Raw genomic sequence first — 20,141 nt, 5'->3', positions numbered from 1 at the left:
TAAATTTAATTTCTAAAGTCATATCGGAAAACACTAGGAGCCTAAAAATGAATGGAAGCTTTAAGAAGAAAGTGGCTTCTTACAGTAATAGAGTTGATTCCAGTAAAAGCACAACTCTCTTGAGAAAGCATCCCAATATGGAACACCAGAACTTATCTTTGTATTTCTTTTATTGCAAAGAAAAGTAAAAAAACAGGAACATTGCTTTTTCTTTTGTTACGTTTTAAACGGGAAAGTAATCTAAAATTGCGTTATTAAATATATATTACTATAATAACTAGTAATTATAGATATATAGAAGTTCGTTTTGAAGAACAAAAGAATTCAGTATGTAGAAGGAGAATATATGATGACCAAAATCTGCCTGGGAAATGACCTACACAAGTCCCACTTACCTCGGTTCAGCCCTTTCAGTCCTCTAGGCCCTGGCCATTCATCAGCAGACATCACATGACAAACCAAAACCATTCATCCTGAGCCACAGCCTCTTCTGCCCAAAAGGATTTGTGATTCAATTTGACTGAGTGATGCCCTGGGCCTCAGGGCTGGGACTGAGTCTGCTAGGGTTTGCTGGGGAAGTAGGGTGCATGGTATAGGGACACGCAAAGGACAGACTGTATGACAGAGCGCTGCCACTACCGCTGCATCACAGCTACATGGTGTTGCTGTTCATAACATTGTTTTTAGAGGACACACAAAGCTGACAAATACAAAGACAAACACACATTTATAAGATGAAAAAATGATACAGCATGCAACTTTTCTTTGTAACAAGACAGATAATAAGATCAAGTGGCTATAAAAGACGTGATTCTTACTTAAAATTCAAAAAAGGCACACATAAAGAATGACATAATGAAACTGAACGTGTGTGAAAAAGTAATGATTTATAAACCCTTTGAATCATCTCTCAGCTTCTCTTTTTATCTCAGTAGGATGGTAGCAGGAGCATGAAAGATTTAAAGAGAAGGCTTTTAGTTTAAACCAGATCCTGGACTAAATACGCACACTCAGGCACAAAATGAAGAGCAGAGATGCTAGACTATCTCTGACAAAGCTTTCTGTTACAATCACCAATAATGTCACTGGATACAAACGGTGCAAGACAGTTGAGCTTCCCTTAAGGTGTCAAATACGACACTGATGAGTCAGGGATTTCAGCTGAAATACACTGCTGCAAGATACCGAACTCACTGTATCACGTTCTGCATATTTTCAGTCAGCTGAGAGTTTCAGACAGGCTGCAGAGGAGAACAGCGTAAGATGAAAGACTGTGTCTATCCTTGCCTCCTACTGCCATGCCTTTATTACATTCCAGTCAGCTTAAAAACTGGCTGTGTTCCTGTTTCTTTCAACACAACCTTTCCAAACTTCAGGTGGTCCAGAATGCTGCCGTAAGGTAAGACAACACACCATAAACAACTGTCTTTAATACATTCTTTAACATGTTTTTTACTTTACTTTGTTGACTTTTTATCTTTGTACTCATGCTCCATCATCCATCATTTAGAAATATGTCCGATTTAGCTTGAATTATACTGATGGTACAGTTATTTTATATGTAAAGCATTTTCTTTCTGCCATGTCAATAAAGCTATTTTAAAACTTTCTATTGCCACAAATTAGAAAAATGTGTTGTCTAATATGAGTGCTTATTAAAAAAAAAGAACAAAGTAATGCAAGACGAGTAGTTTTTGATAGGACAAATTGAAATACACTCGGATTTACATTTTATATGTTATAATCAGTGATTCAGGCATGCACTAAGGGTTGACAGAGTTCACTGGGAAGATTTAAAATATTTATGCAGGAATACTCTGCAGGGTGGGAAGAAGAGATGAAGACTGCAAAGGACAGGAAATAAGACAAATGAAACACTAATGAGTGATTCCAACTATAATGTTTGGTGTTACAGCTGAAGAGAAGCTGGGGAAAGCTAAATAAGTCATTGGCATTGGCAAGTTCATTTGTTCACTGTTTGCCCTCCTCAATAAACAAGCAGAGAAGAGTAAAAAGGGGGTGTTGACAGGGTACCGTAGAGGAAGCCCTTTTTCAGCATTTTGTTCAGTCATGTGCTGCCAAGTTGTATAGAGCCAAGCAGCTATAACATAGCATGAAAACATATCAGTATTTCCTTACACGTGTTCCAAACTGGCTTTCCCCTACTCTTTTATTTTTAGGCAGACAGATATACAGGAGCACTACTAGCAATTAGGTGGTTCATATGGCATGTCTATTTGGAGGTTACGATGCTCATAAACAGGCAAAGAAAAGGGAGACACACTGAGAAACTGACGAGAGTTAGTAAAATTGGCTGGTAAAGGGAGTGGACAGACGGGAAGGGGAAAAAAGAGCATGTTAAGGAAGAAGTGAATAGTGAGTCAGAAAAGTGGTGGCGGTGGTGATATGTGTGTGTGTGGGGGGGAGGGGGAGCCATAGAGGTAAAGCTTTGGGTAATAAAAACTAATCTTATACTAGCAACCAGGATGACAACTGACAGTAATTGCATATTTTCCCCCTGTAATTATGAGCTTTTTTTATGCGACCCTCTTCTCACAAGGTTTTAGTAATCCTCCGGTCATTTCCTGCTCCTCCATCCTCAGACAGTCACTCTACCTCCAAAATTAAATCGCAAGGGCTGGTCAAGCCAAATAAGCAAACCACCATGAACTACTCAGGCCTTTCTTGGTCACAAATAATGCTTGACAAATGATGTCACATGAAATCAGATCTCACTATTTAAATAGAGAAGAATGTGCTTAGAAAGCACTAAATCTGACAGAAGATGAGAGTTGGAGTGGACTCGGATTTTTTTTTTTTTTCTAAATGGAAGAAACTGCTTTACCAGAAACTGGATGACAGAGATCTTCAAAAGACTGAAGTGCACATTTAGAAGAACGTATTTGAGTATCCTGTTTGCTGCAAGAACTAATGCCATGAAAGGCCAGTGATCTTTACAGTTTATTGCAATTAGAAAGTTGAGGTCCCAAAAATGTACCAGATGGAGAAGCAAACATGCTGTGGGATCATGGAGTTTTTGAAAGTCTGTTAAAACTGCTAAACTGAAAGTTTCCACTGTAAACACGTTCAAACTAAGAGCAAAGGAAGATGGTGCATGTAGGAAAATAGATTTACAGGAAGAATCGAAATGGCATTAATACTTTTTTTTTATAAAGAAGTCATTAATCAGCCATAGCCAGATCTTTAATTCATTTTAAAAAATCATCGCATGACCTTTATTCATTAGGAGCACACTTTGTCAGAGCCATGCTGAAAATCTAGCCTATGCATTTGTTACTTCCAAGTTGAACTAGCCTACTGTGGTTCCTTATTATCAGGATGTTCCAATAGTCCTATAAAAGCCCTCCATCTGATCTAAAACACAACTGCAGGAGTACTGACAGAAATTAGAAAAAGAGATCATTTTTCTCCCATATTAAGTTCTGCTCAGTGGCTCCCAGTAACAGTCTGAAAAGGTTTTAAAATTCTCCTCCTTACATACAAAGCCCTTAATGGCCAAGCTCCATCATATAAAAAGACCTCTTAGTACCATATTATCCCAACAGAGCACTTTGCTCTCTGAATTCAGGCTTACTTGTGGTTGTTCGAGTTTCCAAAAGTAGAATGTGAAGCAGAGCCTTTTAGTTATCAGGCTCTCCCCTTCTGTAGTACCAGCTCCCAGTCTCTGCCGGGCAGACAGACACCCTCGGCACTTTCCACTTTTACTTTAAAAAAAGGAGGAACCTATATTGTACCATATATTTATCTATTGCTTAAGAAATAAAAGGAAATAAATAAAAAATTACACACGCTTTAAAAAAAATATCTGCTTATGTGCAAGTAAAACCACCTGACTGTATTTTACACTGCAGGTGTGCCTTTTAGTTAAGGTGCAGGAAGAGCACTGGGCCACAGTAGTGTGGGGAGCAGCACCTTATGGTGTGATTGGCACTCCTCTGCGACTTTGCTAATCAGCTTCTCCCTTTTATGCAGTCGCGTGCTGGGGCCGGATGGCACACACAGTGAGACTTCACGGCTGACGCTGTGCTGTGCACTGAGCTAAGAAGACAAATTTCCTTGAGTTTTTTAAAGTTCAGTATGCAGGGCAAGCACACAGTTTCTTTTTGCTTTTTTTTTTTTTACATTTGTGTGTGTGTGTGTCTGCACAGTGGTGAAAATAACCTTTATCTGTGTCGCAGAACCCATGGTAGTGGCAGTCCCTCCTACAACATTATTGACAAAAATTTGAAATAACTCGTAAAAAATCTATACATCCTTCCAAGCTGAAATCTTCCCAGCATGCCTCTTATGTGTGACAGTTCCTATATCACTGACCTTTTGATAAATGCTACACTTCTATATATTTGACTACCAGGACCTCAAAATGAGACACTCTACTTTTCTGCTCTTTATGTATTTATATGCCATTATCCGGTCGTTAAGGACGTCACTAGCCGTGTCTGGGCCTAAACTCCGCTGCAGGTCCATATATCAAACGATCACTATGGCATTACTGAGAGTTGAAAAACTGTCTAAAGTCTTTCATCTTTAATAAAATGATCAGCGTTCTGCTCTACCAGGTGTAACAATTGAGTTTAACATCCAGGCATCCATAAAAATGGAATTTATGACATTTAACGGAGTTAGAAATTAGCAGGAAGTTAGCTTGCTAGCTTCTATCTAAATACAATATAGCATGTCCTGACTGCGGGGTTTTGGAAACAAATTAAAACGTACAGCTCTGTTATCACTTCCAACATAAATGAAGACAGAAAGCTAAACAGCAGTGACGTTTGTAGGGTTACTGAAGTTGGGCTAGCTGGTATATAATGATGTGCTACGTGACCGCTAGCGACACAGCTATATTAGCATAATATAAACAAGCTAACTTTCTTTCCACTCGATAAAAGTTAACGTGAGTGTTCTCGGTGGTCAGGAACAAATGTAATCGCATGGCAGGATGCTGTAAAAGGACCAAACTTCAGCCAGGAGAACAACTGAGATAATCCATCCACAATACCAGGTTAGTCATTCATATACTGCTGCATGGGCTGGGCTGTAGTTACATCCTAAGGATTTAAAAACTGAGCTTAAATAAATGATTAGCGGTAATAAAAGCCGAGGGAGGTCAAAAGTGATCACTGACTGTTTTAGGAGCTTTTTGAGATTAAATAGAAGAAAATACAAAACATTAAACACGTTAACAACACAAAAGCCATATTAAACGCAGACTACTTTAGACCCGGAAGTAGGATTCGTCACGTCATCACTTAACGACCGGATTGCATGTGATATGTCTTATTGTCTCTCCCTCATAGTTTCATAACTCCTTTCTAGTCATTTTTTCTTATGTGTCCATCTGCCTTTGCCAGCTAAGCTGCATGTTAATAATCTGTTATTACTGGGCCAACCCACTGTCCACCTTTTACTGTTTGTTGCTTCTAAATACACGTCTCTTCTCTCTCCACTCGCCTCTCATCAACCAGTCGAAGCACAGGCCAGGTTCTCTTTGAGATGTTAAAAAGTTATTTTTTTTCACAACTGGTTTAATTGTTGGGTTTCTCTCTAAAATATTGTAAAAGATTCAAATGAAATGTTTAAGAAAATACATGTTGTACTTCTTCTCATATTGTTTATGTATCTCTCTACTAAAGCTTGGAGGACAGACAACTCAAACGCAGCTCTTGACTTTCTATAGAGCCAACCATAGAGCCATATGGAGCCATGAAAATCACAAAAGAGCAACAGAAGCAAACCAGCTATGTTTTTGCAGCCCATCTGCAAACATGCAGTAAATTTGCAATGAAAATTAAATGAATTCACAACTTCCTCTGCAGGAGCAGATATGGAAAGAATGAGAGCGATAAAAGCTCAAAGCCAGAAAAGACTTTGGGAAAGAGGAAGTATGCAGCGGGAGGAAATAATTAGAGTAATAGAAAATAGTGTGAAACAGTTTATCTCGCTGAGAGAAAATCTTCAGGAAATTATGAATTCCCCACCCAAAAAAAGCAGTAATAGCTATTGTGTGCAGGCACTTGCCTATAGCAGCTAAAAAATCCTCCAAATGACCAATTAAATTTTTTTTTAAAAGGTCAGAGCTGGAGATTTGATAGAGCAGAAGAGAATGCGGCAACGTGTCTGCATCCAAAGTACGGAAACACGCTCCGTGGAAGGGATTACAGAGAGTGATGTTTACACCTCGGGGGAGAGGATGAGAAAACGAAGACAAAGAGGATATTCACGACTCGAGAACCACCTGGGAAGCCTGCGTCTCTCACACAGTGATTCAGAAACATGTGTACTTGCTGAAGGTTTAATAACTTGCAGTCATGTTTCTGCCCATTTTCATTCCACAAAGATGTCGCCTATGTTTTCCTCAGTGCGCTAATAAAAAGGGGGTGTGCAGTTGTGGGATATGCTGCTATACCTGTGTGTGCAATATTAATTCAGTTTCTACTGTGCATGCCAGATGTCATTGGACAAATTTTAGGTATTCACTTCTTTCTTTCTTTCTTTCTTTTTTTTTAACAACTTTTTATTTTCTCTTTTTATTCACCGGCACAATCTCTCTTAAACGCCCATTTCAGCTTTTTTTTTATATGTTTGTAGATATAAGTCTGACAGCTGTTTCCATGGATTCTTTTAATTATACTGCGTATACAGAACTGGATCTGAAGTGAAGGAAGCGCTTAGGAGTGTGCCGAAGCTTCACAAGAAGCATTAGTGAGAAAATGTAGCTGCCACACACAAATCATTTCAAACAGTGGAATACAAAGCATTTCCTAGTCATATGGCTCAACACTTAGCTGATAGTCACAAGTGCATTCTTTCTCTGCTTTAAAACTAACATCTTGGGGAGTGGGATGGTCTGTAGGAAAAAACAATAATTTGATCATCATCTTGGGCTGTTGTAATCTCTAATCGGCATTTTTTCATAGGTTTCATTGATTATTTATTTCAGGGATTCATGCACAGCCTGTGAGATTTATAAACTCAGGCAACAGGAAAACAAATCAATCAATAAAATATAAAATAAAATACAAGCTGAAGATTTTTCTTTCTTTAGAAATCACTATTTTTGAAGAAATCTGCTCCAAATACCCAATAAACAGATACATGTATCATCAAGACAAATAAATTGGTAATCACAATCAAACAGTCAAATGAATACTCCAACTTCATACATGCATTTGCATCTACTAAATTTGTTGCTGTAATGCTGTATAGGCATAGGATTTCCCCTCTGAGGAGCGTCTTAGCTGAAGTACAAAGATCTCCCAGCATATCCTGTGGTTCACACCTGCAGACGGAATATATGTGTGTTTTCTAGGGTGTGTCACATTGCAAAAACAAGAAAGAAAATCATACTGCATGACCTCAATTGAAACGGCAGTAGCCATTGGTTTGTCTTTGAAGCAGCTGGAGTAACAGAAAGAACGCTCTCATACAGCCGTAGCAAGATCCTTGACACTTCAAATTCTCGCCTAAACTAAAGAAAGCACAGCTGGAGGGGACATGAGTCGCAGCAGCATGGCAATGGTACACATGCACATTAATGTAACTGAAGAAAAAGCTAAATACAAACGTCTGCAGTCATGCACAAACACAGTTTTGCACATGAGGACAGAAAATGAAAAGAAAGCAGTTTTTAAACTCTAGGAGCCGTGCACGGTGCACACATTCACGGCACACCCACGAAGATTCACTTCTAGGCTCGTGGAGACACCGGGTACACATGTGCACACACATCTGCACCCAACCTTCCCCTTTCCCTGCTCCACTATCCCCCACTCGCTTCCACACACATAGAAACATACACACAACTAGAGACACTGAAGGAGCTTGCTGTGATGAGGGAATAATTCTCCTTTTGACACAACCAATTCCTCTGAAGACAAAAGAGGAATCATACACTGACACACTGCAGCCCTCTGAGGGAAGCAACACACAAGCCCCTGATTCCACACACACACACACACACACACAGACACACACATGCCTGATGCAAAGACCCCCTGTTATCTGTGCTGTCATCTGTGTGTCTGCTGTTTCTGTGTGTGCGTTCACATAGAGGGCTCTACATGTGAAGTCCTTCTCTTGGATTTGATAAGTGACAGTGAACATAAGACAATGGGAGCCCAAGATGAGAGAAGAGGAAGTGGTGGCTGTCAGTGAAACTCACGTAGATCAGAGAGGAAGCAGATGATGCTTGTCAAGATAGTACATCACATTCTAAAAGCCAGCCGCCAGTCTCTCAGACCACCTCAATTTCTTACCTTTTACAAGGTGTGGGAAATAGTTGTAATTTTCTGACATTAGTCATAGGAAGTGAAAACAAAAATAACAGCAGGTTGGTCAGTCTGCCAAAAAAAATGAGTCAAATTAAGTAGTTGATGCTTTCCTCCGGCACATTTGCATGTTTCTAACAGGCTTTTCGAGAATAAACAGTGATTACACAAGGACTTTTTAAAAAGAGGTTGTTTTCCTTTAACCGTTTTCCTTGTCATAATTTATCATTTTTTTGTGTGTTATATTTATTTATTTCGTTTTCTTACAGTTGGTTAAGAGGGCGGGGCAGGACAAGAAAAACCAAGCAGACCAACCAGGGCAGGCCAAGTCAGTCAGCAGTCCATCTCTCTCTCTCTCTCTGTGTGTGTTAACTTCAAACATGCTGTGGTCTGTTTCATGCTCCCTGCAGCCCATTATGGCTTAATGCTTCAAGAGGCTTCTTACTGACTTCAGCATTTAACAACTTTGGTGTTTTCAGTTGGTACACTAGCACACACACACACACACACACACACACACACACACAGAAATGCACGCTCACAAACACTCTTGTGCTACACACAAACAAGCACAGACAGGAGCCCAGATGCAGGAATTGACAGACTTTAAACTGCAGCAGAGTTATGAGCCTGCACGCTGTGATACTGAAACAACTGTTGCTTTTGCTTTAATCTGTTTGAAGAGGAAGACCAACAGAAGCATGGGGCTTTATGCTGACATCAACCTTCAAATAAGCTTCAGCTCTCTTATCTTCGAGTCAGTTAATGAGTTCCATTCATATGTAATTCTGTGTGATCAATTAGTTATCCAGCATAAGGAGAATAAGAACACCACATCAGTGGGGATAAGGGATAGAGATAGGGCTAACACTTATCTCAACACACACAGTATTTTCTATTTATGTTTAAGTTTGCTGAGTCCCTTTATCTACAAAGAGTCCTTTATAGAAAAGGGACTACACGTGTGATCATTTATCCATCCGGCTTACATGCTTGCATAACTTGTGCACTGCAGACTTGCACTGTTGGATGTGTTAGTGTTAAAGTGTAACGAAATTCAACCTAGTGAGATAATTTAAGAAAAAAACTATATTTTTTTTCTTTTTCTTTTTCTACTACGTAAGGATACTTAAGGCAAAAATGAGCCAAATACACCTAAAAAACATGTAACTTAAGACATTAGGTTGTTATATTAGTAGAATTTCAAACTCAATACAGATACCCAGAACAATACAAGCTATTTAATACCACTGTCAGAACCAAGGGAAAAAAAATGACCAGTGTGATAGCGTTAAATTGCCATCAACAGACAGACAGAACAGACATTTGGTGCCTAGCACCGACATTAACATTGCCATTTTATTATTAGCCCTAGCTGCTAGCCACTACCTTAATGATAACAGATGGCTAATGTGGCTATGGGGTAACTGCTAACAGTTAAAGAGCTAACAGTTAAAGCCGTGTACCAGCTCAGTTAACATTTATGGGAACTATTCAATACTTCAGTGTTGTTAAAACTGGAGCTTTACTGACTTTAATCTAGAATTCCCACATAAAGTGTTGTTCAGTGTTGTGAACATCAACTACTTCAGCTGGTAGCGAAGAGACAGGCCTGCCTATGTGCATTTGTGAAGTGTGCAAACTGGAAATGCTAAAGACTGCACTGCTGGTATTGGCACTTTTGCAAATGACTAATGTAATCTGATTGCCTTTTTTTTTTTAGAATCCATCAGTGTCTGAGTACCGATTTTTTTATTTGTTTTGACAATCCTGCTTGGACATGGACGTGACAAGAATACGTCCACCTGCAGTCACATTTATGCAACACGTGTATTTAAGCTGAGATGTTGCATTTAAAGCATTATTTCCACAAATATTAACCATACATCTAATCACAGTGCAATTATTTTGATGGCTATATGTATAGAGACTGAGAACAGAGTCCCTAGGACTGCTTTTACCGAGTGTGCTTTCATTATATACTTCACAGCAAAGGAAACTAACAAAGGGGAAAAAAAGTAAATGTAAAATGTAAAACTAATATTTTAATAGTGCAAAGTGCTTAACCAAGCTTGTCTTCATTTCCTGCAAACGCACTTTCATTATAGTATAGCTCTTTGCTGTTACAATAACATAATGCATCCACTTGAGAGTAAGCTAATAAGAACACAGTGGGACAATGATGTCCAAATAATCTGTAAGACTGTGGAATAATTTTTTTTATTATCCTTACTGGCATGAGAGTACATTGCTGAGGGTGCATAAATGATACGACACCACAAGCGTCTTACTGCAACTTTCCAAATATAATCTATATTTTAATAAAATACCCATTTACTTTGGGAGGCTTTTTAGCCTTTATTATGATAGGACAATTGAAAGTCCTATCATAAAAACCCCAGAGCAGATTTGAACATGGGCCTCTGCAATAGCCATACAAAAATAGTGCTGCTCAAGATAGTAAGCAATACTAGCACCCATAATTTCACCATTTACTATTTGTTTGCTGTTGTGGAGTTGATTTTGCAGCCTTTCTGTGGCTTGCCAGCTTTTTTTTTTTTTTTACTGGCAATGGACTTCTTCTACATTTAACCTCTGGCTGAAAAGAGGAGTAAGGGGAAGCAAACACTCTTAGCAGCCAGTATTTTAATATTATTAATTTAATATTATTAGCCTTAGTCAAAGAGATGAGAGGAGTAACCAGCTTTTAACTTCAGTGCTACTTTCCCCCCCTAAATTCTAAGTGAAGCTGTCGAGTTCAAAACATTCTCATACTTCTCATGGTGGGCTGCCATACAGACCAGTCCATATTTCCAGCCACAAGCCAGTCTTTAGTCAAGAAGAGTTCCTAGCAGCCTTGGTAAATAGCAGTCCTACTGTATCATTAGCCAAACACTGGTTATAATGACACTCCAGAGCACTGTGCAACTCACAGTCAGTGTGTAGCAACCAGCAACCAACAACACAAATACAGCATGGGAAAATCAATGGCATACCAAAATGTTACCAGCCTTCCTGCAGATGTCTCATACAGCTTGTCTCTTTGTATAGGCTTATGTGACATTGAGGATCTAACGCTCGGTGGCTGCCAACTGCTTTCAAAGAGTGTCTGGCGCCTCTCTCTTTAAGAGCCGATGAGAGAGAAACACAGAGAGATGAAGAATGTCATCCCCTGAAAGACAACAGGATAAGTCATCAAGACTGTCATGATGGGGTGGGACAGGGAGGGGGCAGCGCAGCGAGGAGACATAAAAATCAATCATCCATTTTTGGTAAACATGGATGAAAAAAAAAGCTGTTTCCAAAACTGATTACACTCTACAGAGCCGAAATAGCATCATCATGCTCATTTAAAAGCATCAATCAGCTCACTTTAGCCCCTGTGAACTTGTTTAAGGAGCTCAAATTATAGTTCCCCCATGGTCCGGTAAGCATTACGTCAACACAGTGATAACAAACAGCTCACCCTTAACTCAATAGCTCTCCTCCTCGTGGCTTTTTCTGCAGGGCAAATTACTTAAGAGTAGGGGACTATCCAAGATGCTAAAGGAGGCACATCCATGTGCATCTAGGAACCTTTATTCACTGCTGACTGAGGATAATCAGATGGAGCCTGTGATATGGGGTCAGATTTACTGCACATGTATACTTAATGCCTTAAAAAAGTCAAATTAACAGAAATGAACTTAGTTCAGAACTTGTCTATCTTGTTCAAATTTGATTTACTTAGATGTCCGCACTCCATGCTCAAGATTTATACATCTTAAAAAAGAAATTTAGTGTTTGGCTCATAACTGCACGAACTGCTTTCCATGCCTGAGTAATAATTATTTCATAAACTGTGCAGTGGCCATGAAAAAAGGATTTCAAAGTACTGAAAGTCGACATCATTTTCACAGTTGGAATGCAACTCTTCCTCCCAAAACTGAGTCACTCAGCATGTGACCTTGAGTCAGGCCCAGCCAATACTTTACGCTGATCGAACCCCCGTGTCACAGCAGGAAACAAACTCTGCAAATGTCAGAGATCAACTGCAGCATTCGGGCGGCTCATATTTTGGAGGAATAAATTAAATCCTTCTTTTTTGGGTTTTTTTTTTTACACGATTTTTAAAATGCCTCAATTGAGCACCTGAAGTGTATTTTATGCTAGAGAACAAAAATATAGAGACACAAGGAAAGTATTGCTGATGTGCAAAGCCTACCCATTGTCTCATCTGTCTTTTTTCTCATCCTCAGTTCCTGTGTCTCCCTCTCCTCTCTCACTGAGGAGGCATTGACCCCAAACTTAAGTAAGCTCCACGTCATTGATTGAAACAAGTGATACAGTTAATGTCGTGACAAGACAGATTCCCTCTTTAAAGCATTATGGATTACAGTCATTTAGAAGAAGGGGGTATCTCTAAGGAACCAGGGCTGGTGTTAATTCCGTCAATTGATTTATTCAATGTGTCTGTCAAGTAAATGAGAAATGTCCACTTACCACTTGGCCCTTTACTGCTAACTAAAGATAAATGGAGTGATTTTTTTTTTTTACAGTTTCATCTGCTTTCTATAGCACTGTCAAATTTGATCTTTTCAACTACCCTACCTAAGAGTGTAATCACTTGAAAGGGTCTACTTTGCGTTATCGTGCTCCCCATTCACACTCATCCTGTTGCCTCTCAGAGAGAGCTCAACATAAAGCAGAAAACTAAGAGAGTTTAAAAAGAATATCTGACTTTTCTAAACCACATCCCCCCCCCTTTTTTTTTTCCTGCATCCACACTGTGTTGTGTTAGAACTTAACAGATCACAGTTTTGTGCAAGGGTCAAGGGTGTGAGATGCGTGACACTCTTGTCTCGGAACTGTTCAGTCTGTGCTGACCAACCTCTCAATCTTCACAGGGGAGGCGAGTTTATCTGCTGCTGCTGGCTCTCGGGACGGGGAATTGGACAGTGGAGGAAAAAAGTGTATGTCAATCTGGGATAGGAAAAGGTGTCTTTTTGCAAAATCCAAATGTAAATTGAGTAGATTGCTTTGTATGTGTTGCCATCTACTTTTTTTTTTTTTTTTTACTTTTCTTTGAAAGGCACTTGCTGCATTCAGAGTCTGCGGAAATGGAAAAAGTTCAAAAAGAGTTTAAAAGTGAGTGATGTTCCATTTGAATCTACATAAAAAACGGGACCATGAGCATAGATGTCCTGTCCTTGCATGTGTGATACTGTAACTATAGAGCAGAAAAGTGTGTGTGTGTGTGTGTGTGTGTGTGTGTGTGTGTGTGTGTGTGTGTGTGTGTGTGTGTGTGTGTGTGTGTGTGTGTGTGTGTGTGTGTGTGTTATATGCTTGAAAGCATTGCACTGAATTCCAGGGGAGGCAAACATGCAATCATCTAAACTGCAAAGGGGCTTGTGACTGCCTTACATCAGCCCCTGAATGACACAGTGAGCAGCATCATATTTGCATGGTTACAGCACATGGTCAAGTGACTGGCAATTTATAGGCTGGCAATTCCCCACAAGAGGATGACACAGTTTAAAGAAGAGGCAGAATTAGGGAGTGTCTTTAGGAGTTAGCAGCTTTTTTTTGTTTCTCTAATGAAGGAAAACTGAAAGTGAAGCACATATCATATATCTGTGTTTCCAAAATGCTGAGTGTGGGATGATTTCTCATAGTTTTGATCAGGAATCAAATAGACAGATTGCCTGGGCTGTCATACTATCTTTTCAAAGCGGTGTTTCATCTTAAGACATACAGAGCTCTTGTGCTTTACCATGTGACATGAAAGATGGATATCTTCTCTGCTTTCAGTTACACCAGAAAAAAAACCGAAAAACTTTTTGATGAAGGCACCGTTGAGTTACAATTTCCTGTAGATCCTCTGTGTGCACAAAATTAAGAGTTTGTGAACCAATGTCATTTATACACAACTTGGATATACACAGCCTAGTGGTGACTTTGTCCCAATCAGTCTACCATTCTTAGCGGGATTTTGCAAAGAGATTATGATACTGTTTAAAGCAGCTGTGTGGCTCTTACGGGTATAATTAACGTGTTTTTGCGTGTCATTTACAGTTTTAGGGGTAAAGATGAGGTGTAGTGCGCACAACACGAACAAAAGCTTACCTGATATTTCAAACTGAGGGACATCTTCCACAAGGAACCCCTTTCCTTTGTAAAACACCTTGATATCAGAACAACTCCGGGCTTTGCTCGTCCCTTTTTCCCCATAAGCTGGTGCCGTTAGAGAGCACACTGCCAGCGCCGCTATAATGAAGGAATCCATGCCGGCCGACCACATAGAGTCTAATTGTGTCTATGGACTCAGTCAAGTGCAAATCCGACCGAACACCGAGTTCTACTCGGAGTAGCAGACTCCCGGCTTCTTTAAATTGGGGTTGCTTGGCCCTGTTGTGCGTAAAATATCCTCCACCTTCCTGTCTTCCCTCTGCCCCTTCAGTGCGTCTGCTAAGTCTGTGTCTGCAATCCGCACACTGCTGCCGGCACAGGAGCGATTCCTCCAAGCGCAGAGGTCCCGTCTCTTCTCACTTCTAAAGCTGGCCGCTGTGAAGAGGGCAGGAGCTTTCTTTCCCCCCCTCAATTAATCTTCTCACGCAGATTGCCAAAATGAACGGGTCTCTTCTCTCGTATATCCAATGATTTTCTTGTCTTTTCTTTTTCTTTTTTTTTTCTTTTTTGGCTTACCTGCTCGGAGAGAGGCGGAAGATAAAAAAAAAAAACAGGTTACCCGTTAGCCGCTTTTAAAAACAAAGAAACAAAAAAATAGTCAAAATTGCAACGTGCTGGTTAAAAACCACGCAGCTATGTTGTGTTGATTCATACCTACCGGTGACGAGCTGTGTAAAGAGATGTACAGAGGCAAGTACCGCAGCTCAGGGGTTTCTGGACGATGCTGTGCCAGCGCTACCACTCTGTGGAGTGAGAAGGAGGCGGAGAGAGAGGGAGAAAGGGGAGAGCGAGGGAGAGAGCGAGAGAGAGAGAGCGAGAGAGAGAGAGAGAGAGAGAGAAGGGGGAGCGCATAGGTTTCTTGATACTCTTCCAATTTTTGTTTCATTCTGTTGTATCTATTAGTTATTTTTGGACACGTTTCAGAGTAAACTTACAGTTTAACAGGTTTGTTTAGCTTTGTGAAGCCTCCGAGGCATCCTGGTAGTCTGTGCACGATAAGGTGGTCTGGATCTGAGTTAAAGAACGTCCTCTACGCCTCTGACAGCTTGTTAGCCACCGACCGGGTGTCACAGATGAATTGTGGGCCCGCCCCTGCGCCCAGGTGCCCACCCACAATACAGGTCAGCCCTGAGAAGCGTCTCCTCCAGTCTGCAGAGCATTTGTGTACATCACTCCTCAAGGTGCAATTACTCCGCCAGCAAGTCATTACCTGCCTTGATGCCGTTCCCGGCTTACCTGTCACCCGCTGAATGCCTTCGTTAACTTCATTTTCTGTACGTGTTAATATCAAGCCCGAGAATGAACAAGCCCGAGAATGTTTTTAAATTGCTTTTAGGCCTCATGTGACCTTTTGGGCATCAAACACGCTTTTATTATATGTCAAGTAATGACCCTTCACGTCCTATTGGTTTATTGTAGCATAGATGTCAAAATAACAAAAAGTTGAAAAGATAATCTACATTTTTAGTTTATTCATTAGATTTAATAGGATCAGTGACTTCAAACACTGCAGGCAGTGTTTCTTTTTTCCTTCCTTCCTTCCTTCCTTCCTTCCTTCCTTCCTTCCTTCCTTCCTTCCTTCCTTCCTTCCTTCCTTCCTTCCTTCCTTCCTTCCTTCCTTCCTTCCTTCGGATAGCCAGGAATAGAAAGGGCTGTTAGAAGAGTGCAAGCCTCATACCACACCTACCACATAACCACGCACGTGGGCATAAGATTAAAAAAATTTAAAAAAAAAAGATTATGGGGTTGTTTTAATGCAATAGACAACTTTTTCAAAAAGCCTTCAACTGAGTCAAGGATATGGATGTCTGGATTTACATTGTGTCACATAAATTAAGAGACATATGCAGTTACTTTACTTAAAATAATATCCCATTAGTCATTTCAGTGCGTGAAACTGAATCAGACAGTATTTAATGGTGTCACTCCCGTGGGAGATGCTTTTTAAAGGCTTGTTTGCACAAGAAGATGCCTCTGCAAATCATCTCACCGACACATGGAAAAAAAAACTCCCGTGCAGTCCGTGCAGTAAGTGGGCATCGTCTGACAGATAGAAAAACCGAACTGAAAGGCAGAGAGAGAGAGAGAATGGGAGAGATCCACATGGCATGCACAGTCATTTCCTGCCTCTAAATCATTCTATTTATGTAGACTGACTATGTTTATGAATCCATTAGGAAATGTGACTCTATAATTAGTCTGTTCCTCATCACTGGATGAGTCCAAACAAAAAGGACAGAATCTCGGATATCACCAAATGACAAATGGCTGCGCTCGCTGCCCATTATTGCAGCTCTAAAGTGAGTGGGCATGAATTACACCTTCGCTCTGCAATGTCAAGTGTCTTCCTCATATTTGCTCATGTGTGGAGTTTTTTTTTTTTTTTTGGAAAATCACCATTGCAGTTAGTCTGCTAGAAGTTCAGGAATGTGCAGCTCTGTGCCACACAGCAGACCGAACCCACTCGCTAATTATGTGTAATAATGTTGCTTCACTTTTCTTGTTGCGCCAAGGGGAAAAGCAGGCAGCGCTAAGCACATGTGGCCAGAGGTTAAGTCTGGTGGGCTCAAAGTGTGTCAGCAATAATATGTCAGCCAGTATTATATATGGGTTTGTGTATGCCTGACCTTTATGTGTATATGTGTCTGTGTCAAAGGCGGTTGGTGTGTGTAATGTGAGTTTATGTGTCTGACTGGGACCCACATGTGGCCATAGGTCGGCAGAGCTGTCGGAGAACTGATTGGCCCTCTACTGTCTGGCATCAAGATTATGTAATTAATGCTCAGTAAAGCCACAGAACAGCCATGTTTTCTTCAGGCTGCCTCTCATTGAAGTTTTATTGGCTCTGACCATGAAAGGCCCCCTAATGAAGGGCAGGATGCTGGGGGAAGTTGAGGAGACAGGGGAGAGCAGATGAGGGGAGGCAGAATGGTAGCAAAGAAAGAAGAGAGCATGGGGTGAGAGGCCACTCATTTTAGCCTACTTGTGCAGTAATTATGTGGTGAGCATCTCTACAGAAATACTATAGATGTTAGACTAAATCTTCCTAGAAAAAAACCCTCGCGCTTGGTTCGAAACTGGATAGTTGTAAAGGGAAATTCTTACGCTTTCCTTCAGAAAAAAATTGCAGCAAATTAAACGTCTTTTCGTGTAAAAGACACAGCATAGTATAAATAAACTATGAAGAGAAAAGTATTGGGCCAAATATCTTAATCTTTGAATTCAGGTGTTTTTGGTCTTGTTGTCACATGATTATAAAGTCAAGCACCTAGCCGTGCAGTCTGTCTTTGCAAGCACATGTGCAAGAATGAGTCACCCTAAGAAAGCTTACCGAATTCAAGCACGGTGTGTTAATAGGATTGTGGCATCCATTGTGGCAACAAGACAGTTTGGGAAGTTTCTTCCTTTCTAGACATTCCACCATCAGCTGTAAGTGCAACGGGAAGGATTTAGGAACCACAGCCACAAAACTTTAGACCACATAAAGTTACAAAGGGGGGGTTGCCAGCTGCTGAAACGCGTAGTGCATAAACGTTGCCAATGCTCTTCTGGTTCAGTAACTGCATAGTTCCAAGCCTCATTTCACTTTAACATCAGCATGAACACTGAGTACCAGGAGCTGCATGGTGTGGATTTCCACAGCAAGCAGCTCCTGTAGTACTTTTGTTCATATACTGTGTAATAAACTGTTAATAGTTATCAGTAAATTGCCCATTTAAAAGGTTACTGCAGGTTACAAGAGTATGAAGAAATCACAGTAGTTTGTATTTTTAAGACAGTTGATCCATAACAGAGTTCATTGGGACCCCACTATTCCATTTTTTGTCCACCCAGTTGCAGCAACAGTAACCCTGAACCACAACTCAAGGGTTATCTTATCAGAGCTGTTGCTGTCTGTTGTCAGTACTTCCTCTCCTCCTTTGTCATTGCAACAGATTTACAGTTGGACCATTTTGTTTTTCGTTAGGGATAGCCATGTTGAAATGTGATACTAAGCATTATTAGGCTCACCTCTGGGGCTTTAACAAGTCATTCTCCCACTGCATTGCCTAATAAAAGATCAATAAACAGAACTGTAATTTGAAGGGAAACACTGGGTAATAAATCACTTTGAAACTGACTCATTTATAGTAATTAAAGAAAATGGCTTTGCCTTGTATAAATATTCATATTTAGGAAAGGAATTTTATATAAAATGGTTTGGAATAAACTTAAATTGTAATTTTATTTCCCCACAGCAGCCTTTAGATTACTGTACAAGGTTCTACTTTCTGCCTCTTAATAACTGGACTGAAATGCGCGTGCTAGAATTCATTGCTGTCAAATGCAAGACCTCTGTGTTTTCCAATTTAGTTTCATTGTTTGTATAAGAAAAGTAATTGTGAAACCTGCACATGTTAATGTCAGCTTTTCTGGGAAATTCCCCATTGACTGAAATGCCTCCATTGCGTGGCACCTTCTGAAAATGAAAACTAAAGGAGTGGAAAGTTGTTCTTGAAACCACATCTAGATTTCAACAGTGTGAGTGTACTCGGGTCTCAAAGGGGTTAAAACATTGCTTGAGAGACAGAAAAAGCAGGCGCTGATGCAAGAGGCAAACAGTGGCAAAATCTCTTATTATGTATTGCCTATTCATTTCTTATGGCATCATTGTATTACTGACTGTGTCCATAGTTATATTGCGCTTATACAGCATGCAATTTCCATATATTTTCAAGTATGTACACAAATAGGCAATATCGTCCTTCTGCTGAAAGTCAGCTTACATATGTTACTGGCGCTCTCATTGCACCCTCTAATAGAGTTTTATGAAGACATTAAAGACAGAAAGAGCAGTTTAAAGCCAGATCTGATAAAAGGCACACACAGACACACACAAACACACACCCCTGACAAAATGTGATGTAGTGAAGGAACTGCAGCAGTGGCCAGTGTACAGGGCTCCCGGCAAGGCCTCAGCATGGTTTTTATGTAAATATAAGTGTGCTGTTTCAACAGATGTAATCGGCCTTTAGAGCGAGATCATTGTGTCCTCTCCCTAAAACCAGTCTCATCCTGGGCTCTTGCAGATAGCATCGATTCTGCATCCTCTCTGGGTTTTTATGTCAACCATTAGCCAGAGTTCAGCACATTCACTGGAGTGCTCAAGTGTGTATGCATCACTCACTTGATCTGTCTCCCTCCTTTCTTGTTTCTCAGTCAATGCCTCTTTGCATCAGTCAGTTTCATTTACATTTTCTCTCTGTTTTGCCATTTTTTTCCTTCCTTGTATGAGCGTGGCGAGTCCAAACGATCATACCTACATCCTTACACGTTTAAACACTTTAAAAAACAAAAGTTTGAGTTGTTTTAAAGCTTGTTTTTTTCTTCTTGCTAGCCATTTTGCATTGCCATTTTTGATCTACTTTATTGTCCCCTTGATCACATTTACCCAGCATCTGTCTGTGCACACGCAGCTTCCAGAAAAACCTAGATTTGCCCATCTCCAAACACGGAACCCTCCACAGTTGCCAAAGACAGATGATGACAGAAAAAGGAGAAATGTTGATGGTTAGTGCAAAGGGTAGACAGATTATATTGTAGAGAAAAATGAGAAATAGCGAAGGAAACTGTGGAGGGGGGTGGGTGAGCTTATGAGGCAAGATAAGGAGGGGAGAGAATATGATGATGGATGACTTAGGGAAA

At 40.3% G+C, this 20,141-nt stretch overlaps 2 protein-coding genes across 4 annotated transcripts in view; both read right to left on the bottom strand.

Moving 5' to 3' along the window:
* gpc1b (glypican 1b) overlaps window positions 1-15,600 on the bottom strand; it is a 60,989-nt gene extending 45,389 nt beyond the window's left edge. Inside the window, exons 1-3 of one of the 2 annotated variants that reach the window (XM_026148683.2) lie at window positions 15,392-15,600; window positions 15,111-15,199; window positions 14,394-14,972 (exon numbers count right to left, since the gene is read on the bottom strand). In XM_026148683.2, the coding sequence (XP_026004468.1) occupies window positions 14,394-14,568 (175 nt within the window). In that variant the 5' untranslated portion in view covers window positions 14,569-14,972; window positions 15,111-15,199; window positions 15,392-15,600. The remainder of the gene's footprint in view (window positions 1-14,393; window positions 14,973-15,110; window positions 15,200-15,391) is intronic. The other variant, XM_026148682.2, reaches the window with a different exon arrangement.
* Window positions 1-20,141, bottom strand: part of LOC113010977 (ephrin type-B receptor 1-B) — a 436,216-nt gene that overhangs the window by 242,104 nt on the left and 173,971 nt on the right. The window lies entirely within an intron of this gene.

This window comes from Astatotilapia calliptera, chromosome 18, assembly GCF_964374335.1.
Source record: "Astatotilapia calliptera chromosome 18, fAstCal68.1, whole genome shotgun sequence".
In the NCBI taxonomy this organism is placed as follows: domain Eukaryota; kingdom Metazoa; phylum Chordata; class Actinopteri; order Cichliformes; family Cichlidae; genus Astatotilapia; species Astatotilapia calliptera.
This window is presented reverse-complemented; position numbering and strand designations above follow the sequence as displayed.